This window comes from Eschscholzia californica, unplaced genomic scaffold, assembly GCF_041429995.1.
Source record: "Eschscholzia californica isolate CP2 unplaced genomic scaffold, dmEscCali1.0.p SCAF_1, whole genome shotgun sequence".
NCBI classification, from domain to species: domain Eukaryota; kingdom Viridiplantae; phylum Streptophyta; class Magnoliopsida; order Ranunculales; family Papaveraceae; genus Eschscholzia; species Eschscholzia californica.
This window is the reverse complement of record NW_028238198.1, coordinates 16,683,267-16,701,684: the sequence shown is the minus strand read 5'-3', so window position 1 is coordinate 16,701,684 and position 18,418 is coordinate 16,683,267. Positions and strand designations below refer to the sequence as shown.

Below are 18,418 nucleotides of genomic sequence, written 5' to 3'. Positions count from 1 at the left end.
TGAAGAACAAACCGGATCTGGTTTGTTCTTCAACAGACCAGATCTCCCACGAAGGATGACCCCTTCGCCAGAGTTTCTAGATAGAGAGAGAGAGATGAGTGTTTTTTTTATGAAGGTCGCCAACCGAAATTTTTTCCCACCGACGACCTTCTTCGGAGAAGAGAGGTGAGTTGGAGGGAGAGAGAGAGAGGTGACGTGGAGAGATATGCGTGGGGGAGAGGGAAATGAGGTGGAATTGAAGTTTTCTTTTTGATTTTATTTTGAAAAATAAATATAGAAAGGGCAGTTAGGATGTTTACTTAAAAAAAAGGGAGCCATATTTGAATTTACAGAAAATAGAGGGTCATAAAGGAAGCTGGTCACAAAGTAGGGGGCCAAATAAAAATTAACTCTAAAGTTAAAATATATCAAAAGCATATTCAAAATAGTTACTTATAAATAAAAAAAAGTCAAAAGTTTAGTTCGGCAACATAGTTTACTTTTCCATTTTTTTTTTCTTTTTTCATAAAGATAATTTATTTTTAAATTTCCTTATAGGATTTCATGATGACTATTGTGGCAAAGGTGGTGGTGATAACGGCTGTGATTGTGGTGGCCATAATGATCAAAGTGGTAGTGGTGTTGGACCTTTGGATAAATGATCATCGAGGAAGTTGAAATGCGGTTGCGGTGGTGATGGAAATACAATGTTGGTGGTTGAGGTGTGGTGGATATGGAATTATGGTGGTGTGTGTTGGTTGGTGGTAGTGATGATGAAGATATAGTGGTGAGAATATGAAGATGATGATTGTAATGGAGGTATGATGGTGGTGGTGGTGGAAGTATGGTGGTGGTGGTGGAAGTATGGTGGTGGTGGTGGGGGTATAGTGTTGGTGGTTGAGGTATGGCGGGGGAGATGGAAGTATGGTGGTGGTGTTTGATGACGGTGGTAGTGGAGATTTGGTGGTGGCAATGGTGTAGTGGTGGTGGTGGAAATGTGGTGGTGATGGTGGTGGAAGTGTGGTGGTGGAGATATAGTGATGGCAATGGTGTAGTAGTGGTGGTGGAGGCTTGGTGATGGTGGTGGCAGTGGTGGAGGTGCGGTGGCGGTGGTGGAGGTGTGACAATGGTGGTGGTGGTGCAAATACGTATTGTGGTGGAACTGAAGTAGACAAGAAAAAATAAAAAGTAAAGTATCATTCGTGTATGCGTTGGACATAAATAACTTAACTTTGAAGCCGAAAGCAAAAATTTTGAACTTCAAACGAAAGTCAAATTTTAACTTAAGTCAAAACGTTTTGCATTAACAACCTAATTTTTTTTAACTTTTTTTACTTAAATAAGTAAAAAAGTTACTTATTTGTGTGTTGCCAAACGACACCCAAAACTGAATTTGACTAGAACATAAAAGTAAGAGATAACAGACTTAAAAAGTAAAAGATTATGCAATATCATATGTACTATGTTGATCTTACCTTAAAAGATAAGAAACTTTCACAATTTTATCTTAAATTAAGTTTACCTTATATAAAAGTCAGAGATAACATATATAACAAATAAAATATTATTCCAATTAAAAGATAAAAGGGTACTTCTAAAAGCACCAAATCAAAAGGCTGTTAGCATCCATCTCTATTAGCACTAGGCTCAACTGCTCATTTTTATGTTAGCACCGTACAACTATGTAGGCACCCGTCAAAGCCAACTTAACCTTAACACCGCCATCCGTTTATCACAAAACCAAACAAAATCTATCGGACAGACTGAACTAGTCCGAGCCTTAAGAGGACCAAACGGATCAGTTGATCCGGGACTTAAGGAGGACCAAACAGATCAGTTGATCCGGGACTTAGGAGGACCAAACGGATCAGCAGATCCGGGACTTAGGAGGACCAAACGGATCAGCTGATCCGGGACCTAAGAGAGCCAAACGGATCAGCTGATCCGGGGCTTGAAAAACATATCCCAATCCTCACTCTCTTTCTCGTGAACTCGACCATGACCAGCTCCTCTGCTACTTCTCGCAAGGTTTTCTTCATTTTTCTCTCTCTAAAAACCCTTATTCTCATCTCTCTCTACCTTTCTGAATCTCTCAATCTTTCTTCTACATTTACAAAGGGGATACAAAAGGGATGAAGATGAACATGAGAAGGAAGAGGAGAGAAAACGAGTTTATTTTGTGGATGAAATTGGTGAAGAAGGAAGAAGAGAGTGGACCCATTCTTTTCAATTTTGTGTATTTACTAACAGGAATAGAAAGTAAATAAGAAAAAATGTATTTTTTTTACTTACACTATCTAGATGAACACACATGATTTTTGTTTTGAAAAAAAAAATGAATTGGTATTCTTTTTATTTTGGAAGAAGAAGATGGAAGAAGCAAATGAAGGTGAATATCACCCACATTAAAAACCGGTGCTTATAGAGAACTCGGGTCAATGGCTATTGACCCGAGTCAATAAAATTTCCGGATGCTAACAACCTTTTGGCCCGGTGCCTTTAGAAGCACCCAAGATAAAATTACAAATGCTACCTTTAATCAAATTTAAACCTTAACCATAAAAGTCAAAGACAAATTTCTTATGTAATATTATTTAACTTATCTGAAAGTTAAAGAAATTTTAAGAATAAAAGATAACAAAAGTAAAAGATTAAAAAATAACAAATAGAAAACATAAGAAATTAAAAAATAAATAACTATAATAAACAGGGGCAAATCTTAACTAAAAAAAAAATATATAAAGACAATACAAAATTAATTTGGATATTAGCTACTTAGGTAGTAGGAACTATCTTTCTTATCCCATTACATCGGTTGCTTTGATTGCTCCAGAGCATATGAGATAAGTAACTATGGAAGATGCTATCTCGTTAAATTTTTTTAACTTTGTTAGGAAGCATTTTAATGGATAAAGATAGTTGATCCTCAACTCCGTTCTGACATGTGGTGGAGAAACATGTCACATATCAGGATGTTTATACTTTAGCCCAACTCGCGACGAGTAATTTTATATTAAATTATTATTTTCTTTTTCTTAAAGTTTTATATCAAATTATAAAATAAGTTTTTATATTAACAGGAAATTGGGCCGGAGGCCCAATTTCTTGTATTTTTTTGTTAAAAAGACAAACCATCTTTTTTACTAGCTAGGCCCCAAGTAAGTTATAAAAATAGGCTTGAAGGTCATTTTTAAAAGCACCAACTTTTTAAGAGTCAAAAATACCCTTCATTCAATTAGAAATACCTAGTAATAATCTAACTAAAAAATTAGGAACTTGAGTTTTTCTCATGAACGAACCAAGTTGGATTGTCGACGCCGATTAGAATTTCTGGGGTTTGAATTGATTTTGGCTATAAGATAGGTTGATGTTTTTAGGTTCTGGTGATTTAATCTATTTGCTTGTTGTTTGAAGAGGTTTTTAAGGGGTTTGATTTAGTTTTTGGTTCTAAATTCTAGAGAGAGAAAGTTTTATATTCTTTCAATGAAAGGAGAATTTGATAGTGTAGGGTATAATCCAACTTCTTCATTGCTTTATTTTCATTGAGTTATGAATGATGGATGACAATTTGTTAGTTTTGATGTTTATGTTCAAACTTATTTGTTGGATTTACATGGAAGTTGTGAAAGTATAGTGGATGAATGCAATGTGTTTGATAAAATGCTTGAAAGAGATGTTGTTGCTTGGAATGCAACGTTAATTGGTTATACAAGACTTAGGTAGGTTGAAATAGCTATAAAGTTGCTAGATGAAATGCCTATGAGAAATATTTTTTCTTGGACAATCATGATTGGTATTTATGTTCAAATTGAGAATTTCATGAAAGCTTTGGAAGTTTTTCGAAGAAATGTAAAATGATGGTGCTAGAGCTTATAAAATGACTATTATGAATTTGTAGGGGTTTTAGTTAGTTTTTCGATACAACATTCTATTAGACAATATATAATAATTTGAACAAATTTCATGTTAAATCAATTCAAAAACTAATTTGCAAACCATTTGCATGGCATTGCAAGGTGTTTGCAAGGCTCTGCAAGGTGTTTGCAAGGCTCTGCAAGGCTATGCAAGGTGTTCGCAAGATATTTGCAAAAGTCATGCAAGGTGTTCGCAAGGCTCTGCAAAGTTTTTGCAATGCTCTGCAAGGTGTTCGCAAGGCTCTGCAATTTGTTTGCAAAAACCATGCAAGGTGTTTGCAAAAACCATGCAAGGTGTTTGCAAGGCTCTGCAAGGTGTTTGCAAGGCTTTGCAAGGCAGTGCAAAGTGTTTGCAAACCATGCAAGGTGTTTGCAAGGCTCTGCAAGGTGTTTGCAAGGCTCTGCAAGGCAGTGCAAAGTGTTTGCAAGGTGTTTGCAAGGTATTTTCTTAGACTGGGGTTAGGTTGGTATTTTTACTGAAATTAAAATTTTCATAATTGCCATCAGGGAGGTGAAGCCTAAAAAACTTTGATGAATCCTTTTTAACCAAAGTCATAATTTCTTAGGGAGTTTTGGCCAAATTCCCGTTATATTAAATTATAAAATAAATTTTTATATTGAATAATAAAATAAATTTTTATATTGAAATATAAAGTAAACTTATATAAGTATTTAATTATTAAATAAAATTTTATATTAAATTATAAAACAAACTTTTATAGTAAACTATAAAACAAACTTTTATATTAAATTATAAAATAAAATTTTATTTTAAATTATATAATAAACAAAAATCACAAAATACAATCTTACTATACTAAAAAATTTCTAATTTGTATGAATATATAAAATTTATAATATATTGCGGTAGGTAATATTTCATCTGTCTTGAAATACGTAGACGAAGGGATAGCATATCCTAAGTTCCTAACGATCAATTTTGGAGACTAACTGATGATTCTGTCTCTTCGCATGATGGTTTTTTCATCTTTAATGTTATTTCTTTTTTCTATTCATATTATCTGTTAAATGTTTTTTTTTATCTTGTCTATCATATTCTTATCAACTATTGATCTTTTCTTTGCGCATGATATTTTATTAGATAACTTACTTAAATAATACAAATTAGAAAATTTTTAATTACTTTAAATAACTTTCCTTTTAAATGTTATCAGATATAATATAAACGATAATAAAACTTACCTAAACCTAAATTTGCCTTAACTATAAAAGCAAGAGATATCAAGTTTAAAAAGTACAAAATTATGCAATATATAACAAAGTAAAAAAAATTAAATTAAAAGATAAGAAAAAATTACATTAAAAAAATTACATTAAGAAAAATTACATTAAAAAAAGTTACATTAAAAAAAATTACATTAAAAAAAATTACATTTAAAAAAATTATGCAATAGATATCAAGTTTAAAAAGTACTATATTGAACTTACATTAAAAGATAAGAAAAAATACAAAAATTTAATTTAAATTAAGTTTACCTTAAACATATATAACAAAGTAAAAAAATTACATTAAAGTAAAATATAAGATTACAAAAATACCTTAAATGGAAAAGTTAAAGATAAATTTCTTATGTAGTATTATTTAATTTACCTAAAAGTAAAATAATTTTAAAAATAAAAAACGTCAAACATAAAAGATTAAAAGATAACAAATATAAAACTTAGGGAAATAAAAAAAAGTAAAAGAAAAGTAAAAATAGAAAAACAGGCCAAACCCGGACTATTTCCAAGCCAGATCTAGCCCTTCATATTCAAAATAGAGGACCAAAGTTGATTGAGAATAAAAAAAATGTCACAAAAGAATTAAATTGCGGCATAATTTTGTATTGCCACTTATTTATATATATATATATATATATATATATATATATATATATATATATATATAAATAAGTGGCAATACAAAATTAATTTAACAATTAGAAGTTTAGAAAATCTTTCATGCTGTGTTGGGAGCTAGGGAAAACACACAACCACCTGAGCTATCGAACTCTCATGTTTTATTTAGCTATTTCATTATGTTATAAGTAGTTTTACCTTTGACTGGTGACAATGGTCGCCCACGTCGGCTGCGCGCTTGATCTCATACGTTATAAACTGTTAAGGTTAATTTTTCTACAAGTGTTCATGGGAGGATTTGAATAATGCTATAAGTTTGTTTAGAATATAAATTGTTATTACGAAATAGACATAAAACATCGAAAATATGAGGCCCTGCGTTAAGTTTGGGCCCAAGGCGCTTTGGTGGCTTTGGCCGGGGTCGCTCCTGGTCCGGAGTAACTTAAAATCTTGACTCTGCCCTCGCTCTAGGAGGTTACTCTGCCTACAAGTCTTGCTTCATAAATCCATTTTCCTTCTGCATTTGTATCTGTAACTTTGTGGAACATGTGCACGCCAATTACGTTCATTTATTGGCTTAGTGTTTTAATTGTTCTATATGAAGTGTCTGGAGGCACGAAAAGGTTTAATGGTTGTATCTTAGCTAGAAAATATATATGGCCGCATTACCTGTCTGGGTGAAGGACACTAGCATCTTATAGACTTATACACACTATAACAGTGTGGATTGTCGAGCTAATATCTATAGTATTAATATATAAAATTTATAGTATATTGGGGCAGATAATTTTTCATCTGCTTAAAATACGTAGACGAAGGGATAGCATATCTTGACGTTCAATTGTGGAGACCAGCTTCTGATCTTGTCCTTGCGCACGATCGTCCAAAATTGAAGGGATAACATATCCTAACGTTCAATTGAACGTTCAATTTAGGTCTTCTTCGATACTTTCTTGGCATGTGGTTGCTCGATCCTCACGTGGAATATTTATATCTCAACGAAAATATGTTCTTGATCTCCTTAATGATACAGGTATGCTCGGATGTAGACCTGCCTCAACTCCTATGGACCCAAATCTTAAACTGACAACAGAGTCTGGAGAGTCATTATCAGATTCATCACAGTATCAATGGCTTATGGTTCGCCTCATTTACTTGACAAACTCACATATGCAGTGAGTGTCGTTAGTCAGTTCATGCACTCACCACGTACTGAGCATCTGGATGCCGTTTATCACATTCTTCGGTATCTAAAGACATGCCCTGGTCTTGGTCTCTTTTATGTCACAGGTCCACAATCAGGTCTCTCTTGCTTTACTGATGCTGATTATGCAAGATCAAAAGATGATACGAGATCCACTTCTGGTATATGTGTGTTTCACGGTGGTCATCTTATAGATTGGAAAAGTAAGAAGTAAGCAGTTGTCTCACGATCTTCTGCAGAATCTGAGTATCGTGCCATGGCCCAAGGCACATGTGAGATTATTTGGCTTCGTTCCCTTCTAATTGAGTTAGCCTTTCCTCAAACGATGTCATATACATTATTTTGTGATAACAAGTCTGCCATAATGCTATCATCTTACCCAGTCCTTCATGAAAGAACAAAACACATAGAAGTGGATATCCACTTCATTCGGGAAAACGTGCTCTCAGGTGTTATCAAACTAAATTTTGTGACATCGGCTAATCAAACTGCAGATATGTTCACCAAGCTTTTTAGTCCGTCATTACAACAGTCATCTCTTGTCAAGCTGGGTCTCGTCAACATCTTCGCCTCAGCTTGAGGGGGAGTATTGGAATTAGGAAATATATTATGTTTCCTTTAATTTTTGGTTTCTATTGTTAGATTAGGATAGTATATTAGATTCTTATTTATATTCTCTGATTTGTATCTAGACTATATAAAAAGATGTATAGGATGAATTAATATATAGAGAAATAATAAGTCAATTAAGTCTTCTACACCAACACCCCTTTTTGGTACCTCGTGTGAGAAGAGTTTCTTATCATCTACCATAACAATGACAAATTGGATTGTCCACCTGACATTCTTGTACATTTAAAGGAAGTCGAACAACTTGAGCATATGTTTCATATTCCTGAATAGGATTTTGTCTTCAAAGACGAAATGGTCCGGGCTCTAGGTTTACAATGGCCCATGCATTTCCACATAGACTACAAGGGTCATAACTAAGGACACCATTTACACTCTACTCCTGCACCCCTGTTTACGTTGATGCGCCCGCCCTATAATTATGAGAATCTTTGGGAGAGGTCTCTCTCTCCCCTGCGAGTGAGATCATTGTCCAATATTTATGTGTCTCCCTGCAGGTATACCAAGCATAAGTGCCTAGACTGTGAAAGTATGAAACCTGGATTATGTTTGCTTTGTGGTAGAGATACTATTGAAAGAGATTCTTGGTTCGAAAAATCCAGCAGATATGTTAACCAAAAGGGTCACAATTGAAAAGCTGAATCTCGACAAGGTTTTGGTGGGTCTCTCGGTCTGAGAGAGCCAGATAGCTGCATCAAGAAAGTTATGTTAGCATCAATCCAAGTTGAAAGTGATATTCTACAACTCCAAGTCACATGTTTGTTTGACCGTAAGTAGGAGATTTTCATATGTGGGGCCAATAGACAAGTTGTTAGGATAAATGTCTAAAAGACTACAACCTAAAATGTTAGAGTCCATCACGCTACTTCGGAAGAAGCAAGTATAACTATTCATTCCTTGTTAAGGAAGAAACTTTATGATACAAAATGGAAGAAAATTGTACTTTCAATATGTTTTTCAGTGGTGTAAAGTGGGCCGTGTTACCCGACTTGAGTCTGGCTCACATCTTGTACCAGGCCCGCTATGTACAGCCCATTTCTTTGGATAGGTCGCATCCGCCAAGTCGGCTAGCCTAAGCCCGGGTAGGAGCGCTGAGCGCTCTATAGGCTAGGACGGGCCTGTCACTGCCCCCGGTATTTTACATTTCTAGTGTTTTATACCAAATAAGAAAACGGTATATCTTATTTGACACCACTAGTCACTAGTGTTCGATATAGAGTTCAAATCAGAAAAATGGTAAAAGTAACTTCTGTCAACCCCCATCCAAGTGTGATAGTAGTGGTTGATTGTTTTACCAAAAAAAAAACTTGTCCTATGAACGAATGAAACTATTGTAATTGGAGTTCAGCTCTTGTTTTGCTTAATGATAAATAATTCAGGAACTATCAAATCATGCTTTGAGCTAAAGGCCCCGCCCGGAGCATTAAACTTTAGGCATATTATCTTTGCATATTCATTTTTCTTGGTTCTAGTTTACACTTACCTTATTCTAAAAAGCAGGATAGAAATTGGATGATATGTTCAACTGACTCACGGACTGATCACTTTCATCTGGTTCACCATTTTGTACGTAAAATGCTTTTGCACCCGAGCTGCATCCAAGTTTGTCAAGATGGCAAAAGAGTCAACGATATTGTGAACATAGGGGCATACATTTGGAAATGAATTTGGAAAGTAATTGAAATCAACATGCATTTCTAGGGTTAAAACATGAATCTACTTCAGTTGGTCACACTGTTGGATGAAAAGACGCGTTAAAACTTTATAGTATGGCGTCATCAATTGCCTTGGGAAAGAGCAACGTCGAAAGTAATGATGAGCTGACACACTGGCTAAAATACGGAATTGCGAGACCAAAAAAAAAGGGGACTATCTTGGCATTTTCCCTAACTTAAGGGATCACACAGGAAGTTAGTCATACTTTAGGGGGCAAATCAAAGACTTTTTTTTCATTCAATTTTTATTCTCTTTAGACTCTGATTGCCTACTCATGAAGCATTCCTCAAACTTTTTTTTTTCTTTGTAAATCTAAGACTCTTAAGTGAGTTGGTTGAGTAGAAGATGGTTGGGAACTCATTTCATCTCGCTTCATCTCACCCGAGTATGTCATTTTTACCAGTGATTAAACCCATGTCCGCGAGTGGGTCACAGAGTTCTCTACCACATTTATCCTATAGATTGATAAAGAAACAAACCCAAGTAAGAGCTAGTTCAGCTAACTCTGGACAAAGTCGTCTTTCACACTCATCTTTCACGGAAAAGAACTCATTTGCAGTTATCTTGGGTTTACCGCGAAGTATTTGGGAGCAGACATTGCATCCTCTAAATGATTTTGGGTTTGGAGAGAAGAGCATTCGGGAGGGTGGTGTTGGTTTGTTTATCTTTTCAGGGGCGGTTCTTTTCGCACTTAGCTTAGTTTGGTTCAAGGGTTTCCAATCTCGATCTCGAATGAGAAAGTATCAAGCAGTTGTTGAATTTTCTCAAGCTTGTGGTATTAGCAAAGGTACACCTGTGAGGATCAGAGGAATGAGTATCGGAAACGTGATCCGTATTAGTCTTTCCTTGAGATGCATTGAAGCAGTCATCGAGGTGCGGCCTAATGCATTGTTATCTCCTAAAGTACTAAAACATTCATGTTATGGGAATATTTATCATTCGTATCGATTTTTTGTGCAGATTGAAGATGATAAAATTATTGTACCTAAGAATTCACGTATTGAAGTGAACCAGTCTGGCCTTCTTATGGAACCGATGATTGATATTACCCCTCAAGATCCGCTTCCAACGCCATCAGTTGGGCCTCTTGACCCAGAATGTGTTAAAGAAGGTCTAATTCTATGCGACAGGCAAACTATAAGAGGCCACCAAGGGATAAGTTTAGATGCATTAGTTGGTTTATGCACTCGTCTTGGACTTGATTTTGAACAAATTGGTGTTGCCAAAAGCTTTGACTTGGCCGAACGAGTTGCAGTGTTTATTGAAGAAGCAAAACCCTTACTTACTAAGGTATGTGCATCCGACGTATTTTCGCATTATATGAAAGTGTTACAAATCTGATAACTTAAGAACCAGTGAAGAGTTTTCGAGTTCTCATCCCGTAAAATATTTATTAGCCATTGGCTGCTAAATGTTGTTTCTATTCTGGTCCATTGCTTGGTAAATTTTGAGTTTGTTCTCATAAGCAGTCTTTCTCTGTGGTATAATGATGTCTCAGATCCAAGCCATGGCTGGAGATTTAGAACCTTTGTTGGCTGAGGTTTGTGATAGAAGTCTGCTAAATGTAGTAGAGAGTTTAACGAAAAATCTAACCGAAGCAACTGCAGATTTAAGGTAGGGTTCCCGACGTCCATTAGTCATACTTTGTGGATGTTCCTATCATGCCACAGTTTTATGCTACTTACTTCTCCACCTTCGATTCATGATCTCTGATCTCCATTTGGCTGGTTTATTTTTCCAAATGATTATTTGTCGAACTCCTTGTTCTTGTTTCTACCTCTGTTCCTAAATTCTTATTGCTGAATCCAAATTCAATGCCCCCCAGGAAGATGCATTCATCCATTATGACTCCTGAGAACACTAAGCGGATTCGGAAATCTACTCAGAGCCTCTTATTCACTTTAAAGAATATAGAGGTAAGTTCTGATTCCATTTTGCTAATTATTATCACCTCATAGAAGTTTAATTCTTGGTTAGTTGATTTCTCAGCAAATTGCCCAAACTTTGCAGAATATAAGCTCTGAAATCTCCGGGTTCACTGCCGACGAGGCTACTAAACGGAACTTGAAGCTCCTCATCAAGTCTTTGAGCAGGTTATTTTGATACAGAGGAGGAACAAAGGCATTGAGGAACATAACTTAAATCAAATAGAAGAAAGGTTTGAAAAGAACCCAAATACTATTTGCTTTGAAATGATGATGTAGAGGAACTGGTCGAGAAATTTATAGAGGAAATCGATGCAGCCAAAAATAAGCGTAAGCGGCTGAAATGACATTCCACATATTCGTTACCGACAAAGCCACAATTGACCCATCGATGCAGTTAGCAAAAAAATTACGAACAATTTCTCAATTCTGTGTGAGTTTTCGTTTTTTCTAAGTTTTAGATAAAGATGTAAGTTTTTTTTTTTTTACGCCGCGTCAAAATAAAAAATTATTCAATAATAATCAATTTCAACATAAACCATGAACTCACTCACAAGTCACAAAGAGATAATGAGATCCCTTCTTGGTTTTATTCTTTTTACAAGAGAAAGGATCATGAAAAACAAAACATAGACTATATTTATTTAAGCAGATATAGAATTACTATCTAACTAGACCAAAATTCTCTTTCCACAAACAGGAATCAAAACACCAAATTCGAGAGAGAAATCCCATCAACACAATCGAACTAGACGATGGTTTTAGGGTCTTTAAGCATTTGAATCCCTTCATTTGTTGCAGGTGCAAGGGTTACAAGTGCAGTTATCCCCACATTTGCAACCATTCTCTGCTCCTACACCCATTTCCAACGAGCCCTCAAAATCTCTGCCATTATTGAATTTCTCTGTTAGTTTTGATGATTCCGAAAAGGAAATGCAATCAAGATCAAATTTTTAAAATCTGGGGTGAAATTAATTCTTACGATTTTTCAGGTGCAACCCCCACGATGAGGGTTTCAGTTTTGGTGGTCTCACCATAGTAGCTCAAGTCTGGGTACATTTTGCACCTGAAATCAACAAACCTAAAAATATTAAAGTTGAAATATTTATCATGAATTTCAATGAAATAGTAAAAATTAAGAACAACCCAGATTAGTAATTGGAGTGTTTTGAATAAAAACCAATTGAATGATTTGAAATTGTCAATAAACAGAGACTGTGATGAAGACATGATGATGAAGATGGAGAAGAAGATGAATGAGAATTACCCTCCACAACCACTGCCGCACTTGCAGTCAGAACCACAACCACAATTTCCTCCACAGCAAGACATCTTCTTCTTCTTCTTCTTGGGACTTGGGGTGATTGATTGGATAGAATTGAGAACTGAAATTAGGTTTCTGAAACAGAATTGCTTTTGAATGTGGAACTAGTTTAATGGGGAGGTAGTGATTCCATTTTATAATGCAGTTGAGGAGAGAGATTACTGTCTATCCTCCGGTCACCTTGTCAAAATCTCCGATTGACATTTTCTTATTGGGATTGGTCGTCCTCTAATCTCGGGACTTGGGAGCATTCTAAAAACACAAATTTATTCAAATATTTGTATTTTTAGGATCCATGAAGATCTAATGGTTGTGCACTTCCTTAGTTTCTCTAACATAAATCTTCATTCACCATTGAATAACAACCTAAGGTAGTCTACCACCTTTTGGAGTTACGGTCGGACACCCCTCTTAAGTCCATGAGGTCGTGGGATCCAGTCTCGGTACAAGCAGTTGCCATCAAGATTTATCTTATGTAATTTAGGCAACAAATAACGTAACAATTTGTCGGCCTTTAGGCCTCTTTGTTGTCGGGATTTAGGTCTCTTTCATTCTTTGTTTAGATCAGGCGGTTATCGTGCTTATTACATCTTCATGATGCATCAATGCCTTGTAACGACTAACGTAGATCGTCGTCGAATTCTCAAAAAAAAAACAACTCAAGGTAGTCGGTCGATTCCTCAACAAAAAAAGACAACTCAGGATAGTCAACACCTAGTTGCCTAAGATCATCTCCAATGGGCACTCTAACAAACATTCTAAGATGTCTAGTTGTCAAGTGTCAATCAAGATTCTCTTTCCTAAGTGTCAATATAGAGAACTCTAAAATTAGAGTGTCTCTCCTGAAAGTCTCAATTTATAAATGCTTCACATCATCATAGAGTGTCTAGTTGAGTGTCTCATTGGAAAAGGTTTTTTTTAGCAAAATCTCTAAAAATCCTAAGTGTTACAATTTGAGTGTCCCATTGGAGATGCTCTAAGTGGTTGATAGTGTTGGCTAGGGGTGGGAATTCTACCCGAAAACCCGATACCCGTCACGTTTACCCGCGCCCGACAATGTCCATGGACGCCCGCGCCCGAAGATGGGTACTACCCGCCCAGCCCGATGATTTTTCGTGGGCGGGCTCGGGTGAAAAGCTCTGCCCGCCACCCCGCCCATATCCGAGCCCGATATGCTCACCCGACGGGTGCCTATAGATGCCAATCACTTTGAGTGTCGATTATACTTCACTATAAAGGCCAAAGTAGATTTAAGGTTTCTCTCAAGATATATAAACTACACATTGAAGCAACCCTAATAGTTTACCACATTGAATCTGAAATATTCGGTAGCATAGAGAGAGAAAAAAAATCTACATTATCTCTCTAGCCGTTTCTCTCTTATTTACTAGACCTTCTTGTGCCAACCTTCTTCTCTATTAAATAAGTTATTGGGATCATCTTCCATCTCTATGTAGTGGTCAAATTTTAAGATTATTTTGATGTGAAGGAAGAACTAATGAAACATACAAAGACAAGAAAAAAAGTGGAAGACAACCAAGTATCATGTTTGCATATATAGATTTATATCAGTTGTTGATTTCTTATGTCACGGAATCTGAGTATTTCTTTCATTCTTGATTTATAAGTTTTGTAAAGATTTGGTATCAATTTGTTTAGAGAAGCTTATTTGAACAATATCAAATTTCTAGAGTTTCCTGATCTGGTAGAAAAATATCAGATAAAGAGACCCGATGCCCGATTTGCCCGAAGCCCGACTTGCCCGATGCTTTAGTGGGCTTGGGCGGGCTTTGATCATAGGAGATTTCAGAAAAGCCCGCCCGAGAACCCGAGTGGGCAGAGGAGAAACTTACCCGACCCGCCCGAGCCCGACTTAGAATTACCCGCGGGTGCCCATACCCGCCCGATTCCCACCCCTAGTGTTGGCATAAATTCAAATACAGTATCTTGTCGGTCCTATGTTCGAGGAAGTGGAATCTATAGCTATTGAGTTTGGGTTATCAAAAGTATGCGTTAATTGACAACACTTGGTTGCCCAAGTGGTTGAAAGTGCTGACATAAACTCCTAAAACTTGGAGATCCGAGGTTCAATTCCCATAGGAGGTGGAATCTTTGGTTATTGAAATTGAGTTAATAAAGGTATAAATAATAAGTTTGTTGGGCTTTAGGCCTCTTTCATTTGTAGTTTAACTTCGACGCTTGTTGGGCTTTTGGTCTCTTTCATTTGTAGTTTAACTTCAACGGTTATTGTGCTTATCACATCTAGAACGTAGTCCATTTCCAAAAAAAGAAGAATGGGTTAATTCCGTTTTGACCCCCAATATTTGTCAGACATACCCATTTTACCGTTATGGCAATTTTGTAAATATTTTTATTGTTATTTTTATTATTTTCCTGAATTACTTCCTTTTTCTTATTTACATCTCTATTTTGTCAACATTTCTCTCTCTACTATTATTCTTCCCTCTCTACCACCACCACCACCACCACCACCATCTTATCTCCATCATATCATCTCCATCCCCTGATTCTTCTTCCAAATTGAAAGCCAAAGTGACAAGTTGGTCAGAAATTAGGGACCAAAATGAAATTAACTCTGAACGTATAAATAGTGATAAGTTTGTCGGATTTTAAACTCTATGTTGTTGGGCTTTAGGACCCCTTTACTTCTTGGTCTAACTTAGGGCAAGGGTAGATTTGTAGGGTGCCTCTATAGGTGCCCCATCTTTTTTGCTTTTGGCCCACCCTTCAGGACACTTCTCGTGGGTCTCGGACGGAGCCTAATCCATATTGTTCAAATATACACGGATTAGGCCCAATACAAGTGCCCTGGGAATGCCCGTGGAAGCGCTAAGGGTGGGGGAGGGCCAAAAGTAAGAAAAAAGGGGCGCCATTAAAATGCTCCCAAAATTATATACTAATTCTTTTGGAAAATTACCCAAGGTATACTCATTTGTGATATTTGTTCCTTATGTTTTCCTCATTGAATGATTTCTCTTTACAAATTGCATTTCCGATAATATTGTCGCACCAAATAAAGTGTATACAGTATAGGATGCAAGAATATGCTCGAAACAAATGACTTAGGTGAATGACCCAAGAAGGAAATACAGAATAATAAAATTTTATAGGCACTCTCAATTTGTCTTTTGGCAGGCGACAAAACAATTGATCGGTCAATGGAGCTGGACTTTCAGGTACCACAGTATGAATAACTAAACATAAAACCGACATTTCTCATTCGAACTTCGCGAAAATCACAAAGATAATTACCTAGCTTAACCACCGAAAATCATTACGTTACATTAAATTAAAAGGAGTAGAATGCGGACTTCAAATGATCGATCATAAGCTTTTGACGAAACAAAAAGACATAAGAGATTAATACTTTTCTTCAGTACCTAAACAGCATGACTTGAATAGATTTCTGTCCCATGACAAAGGTGAACATACTAAATAAAACCAAAGAAGTTTGTAGCAACGGTACCAGCCGAAGATCTCTCTAAGAGCTCCTCAGAGGAATGGTGGAAGAATAACCCATCGTCGAGGATATTTTGGTCTCCCCTCCTTGCCATCAAATAACTGCAAACCAAAACAATGTGAGATACTAAACTCAATTAAACTATAAAATTAGTATGTGTTAGAGGATATTTGACCCGTTATTTGCTAACAAAACAAACTTAAAAAGCAGCGGTACTTAACATACTATAGTTTAAGTCAAGTTATCTACATTCCTGACGATTTAATTGAATGACATTTTCCGTATCTTTAACAAATATTTTACCATTCTGTATCTTTAGAAAGATTTTACCATTTCTTACAGTTCGAATGTTTAAATGTGGTCAAGCCATGATTTTCGGTAAAATATGAGCATAACTCAGCTATGAAATAACAGTTTACCTTTCTCAGACGACGGTGCTTTGCAAGAGCCCAGTTAGTCATGATAGATGCAGCCACCACAAGAAAAACGTAACCAGCAACTGTCTGTGTTGCAATATTAAAACCCAACCATTGATATATCTCGGTTGTGTAATTTGCACACGTGACTAAATTGAATAGAAAACCTTGCGGAATTTTCCGCTAGGGCTCCGAAGGTTTCTCAGCAAAAGATGACAATATAAATTAGAAATCTGGCAAACTAAACCAAACGCGAATCCGATCTTCATCTGGAGATCGCTAACAGGGGTGTAAAATGGGTGGTTTACATAGTAAGCAATATATGCCCCGTAGGCACAGTTTCTAAACACATTGGAGACAGGTGATGTTGCATGGCTGAATCTATGAACAAAGAACGTCTCCATGATACGTTTGAAGTAATGGAAGCACCAGTAGTACATAGCATATGTCTGAAGGCCGCGGCTTTGGGGAATAAAGAAAATTCTCCGGGGAATAAATTCTCGAGGGAATCCAGATTTTTTTTTGAAAATTCTCGGGGGAATAAATTTTTATGGGGAACACAGAATACATTTTTTTGAAAGTTCTCCTCCATCTCATATGTTCTCTCTGCCACTTCATCTTCTCGACACCTCATCATCTTCTCCGGCGAAAGTTCGTGAGAACAGACCTTCTCTCTCTCATCATCTTCAACAATAACTGCAGCAGATGACCACCACCACCAAATTATCTCCAGATTCCAACAATATCTCCAAATCAACACTGCCCATCCCAACCCCAATTACTACCAAGCTGCTGATTTCATCATCTCCGAAGCTAATTCCCTTCACTTAGAATCTCAAACCCTAGAATTTGTCAAGGGGAAACCTTTGATTCTCGTCAAATGGGCTGGTAAGAACCCTAATCTTCCTTCCATCCTTTTAAATTCACAACCGGATGTTGTCCCAGTTGAGAGTCACAAATGGAAACACCCTTCTTTCGAGGCTCATCTCGATCAATCATCTGGAAATATCTTTGCCAGAGGTTCCCAGGATATGAAATGCTTTGGGTTACAGTACCTGGAGGCGATTCGCCGTCTCAAGAAATCTGGGTTCGAACCGATTCGAAATTTGTATATATCTTTTGTACCTGATGAGGAGATTGGTGGCCACGATGGTGCTGAGAAATTTGCAGAATCTGTAATATTCAACAAGATGAATGTTGGGATTGTACTCGACGAGGGTATTCTTTCTTTATTTCTTTCAGTATTTCTTTTTTAGTATAATAAGCTACTACTACTTAAAAGTTTAAAACTTGCTGTTATTAAATTGATCATTCATTCATGCGTTCTTGTTATATGAATGGCTGACTAGTGACTACACAGGTCTGGCTTCCACAGATGAAAAGTACATAGTTTTTTACGCAGAGAGAAGCCCATGGTTGCTTGTCATTAAGGCCATTGGAGCACCTGGTCATGGAGCCAAGCTTTACCACAACACAGCAATGGGGAATCTCTTGAAGAGCATTGAGAGTGTCAGAAGGTTTAGGGCTTCTCTCTCTAGATCTGTTCTAGAGAGAGAGAGAAAAGAAAATAAAATTTAGAGAAAGAGAGGAGAGAGAAAATTAAAAAATCATGTTTGAAGGTCGCCGGCCGGAAAATTGGTCGGCCGGCGACTTTCGCCGGAGAAGATGATGAGGTGTCGAAAAGATGAAGTGGTAGAGAGAGGTGATGAGATGGAGGAACTTTTTTATAGCATCTTCTAAAATTAGAAGCCCCTTAGCAATAAAAAGAAACATAAAAAGTCAATCTTATTTGACTAGTTTTAAGAAAAGTCTTTATTCCCCGAATTTTCTTTATTCCCCAAAGTTGCGGCCATGTCTGAAATGGGTGAATAATCTTCTCTTTGTAGCCCAAGAGTTGGTAGACGGGGAAGTAGTAAAAGATGGGGAAGATAATCAAAGGACCCACATATTCCCAGAAGAAAAGCGTCCG

The 18,418-nt window shown here is 36.6% G+C and overlaps 3 protein-coding genes and 1 pseudogene across 4 annotated transcripts; 2 read left to right on the top strand and 2 right to left on the bottom strand.

Moving 5' to 3' along the window:
* Positions 1-9,626: 9,626 nt before the first annotated feature.
* LOC147564617 (protein TRIGALACTOSYLDIACYLGLYCEROL 2, chloroplastic-like) lies at positions 9,627-11,856 on the top strand. The gene is made up of 5 exons (XM_086648354.1): positions 9,627-10,176; positions 10,264-10,593; positions 10,802-10,917; positions 11,129-11,219; positions 11,314-11,856. The coding sequence occupies exons 1-5, from the start codon at positions 9,649-9,651 to the stop codon at positions 11,404-11,406; spliced, it is 1,158 nt and encodes a 385-aa protein (XP_086504480.1). The 5' UTR covers positions 9,627-9,648; the 3' UTR covers positions 11,407-11,856.
* Positions 11,849-12,680, bottom strand: MT2A (metallothionein 2A). The gene is made up of 3 exons (XM_086648398.1): positions 12,496-12,680; positions 12,211-12,294; positions 11,849-12,113 (listed from the first exon to the last, which is right to left on the bottom strand). Exons 1-3 carry the CDS (start codon positions 12,558-12,560, stop codon positions 12,017-12,019), a joined length of 246 nt encoding a protein of 81 aa, XP_086504524.1. The 5' UTR covers positions 12,561-12,680; the 3' UTR covers positions 11,849-12,016.
* Positions 12,681-15,766: 3,086 nt separating this feature from the next.
* LOC147564615 (very-long-chain enoyl-CoA reductase-like) lies at positions 15,767-16,889 on the bottom strand (annotated as a pseudogene). Its single transcript, XR_015227740.1, has 2 exons — positions 16,453-16,889; positions 15,767-16,134 (listed from the first exon to the last, which is right to left on the bottom strand). The product of XR_015227740.1 is annotated as a very-long-chain enoyl-CoA reductase-like (transcript).
* Positions 16,890-17,129: 240 nt separating this feature from the next.
* Positions 17,130-18,116, top strand: LOC147564614 (uncharacterized; the record flags this gene model as incomplete). The annotated part of the gene is made up of 2 exons (XM_086635624.1): positions 17,130-17,667; positions 17,810-18,116. Coding segments are annotated over 2 exons (756 nt in total), but the record flags the coding sequence as incomplete, so codon positions are not given.
* Positions 18,117-18,418: the final 302 nt, after the last annotated feature.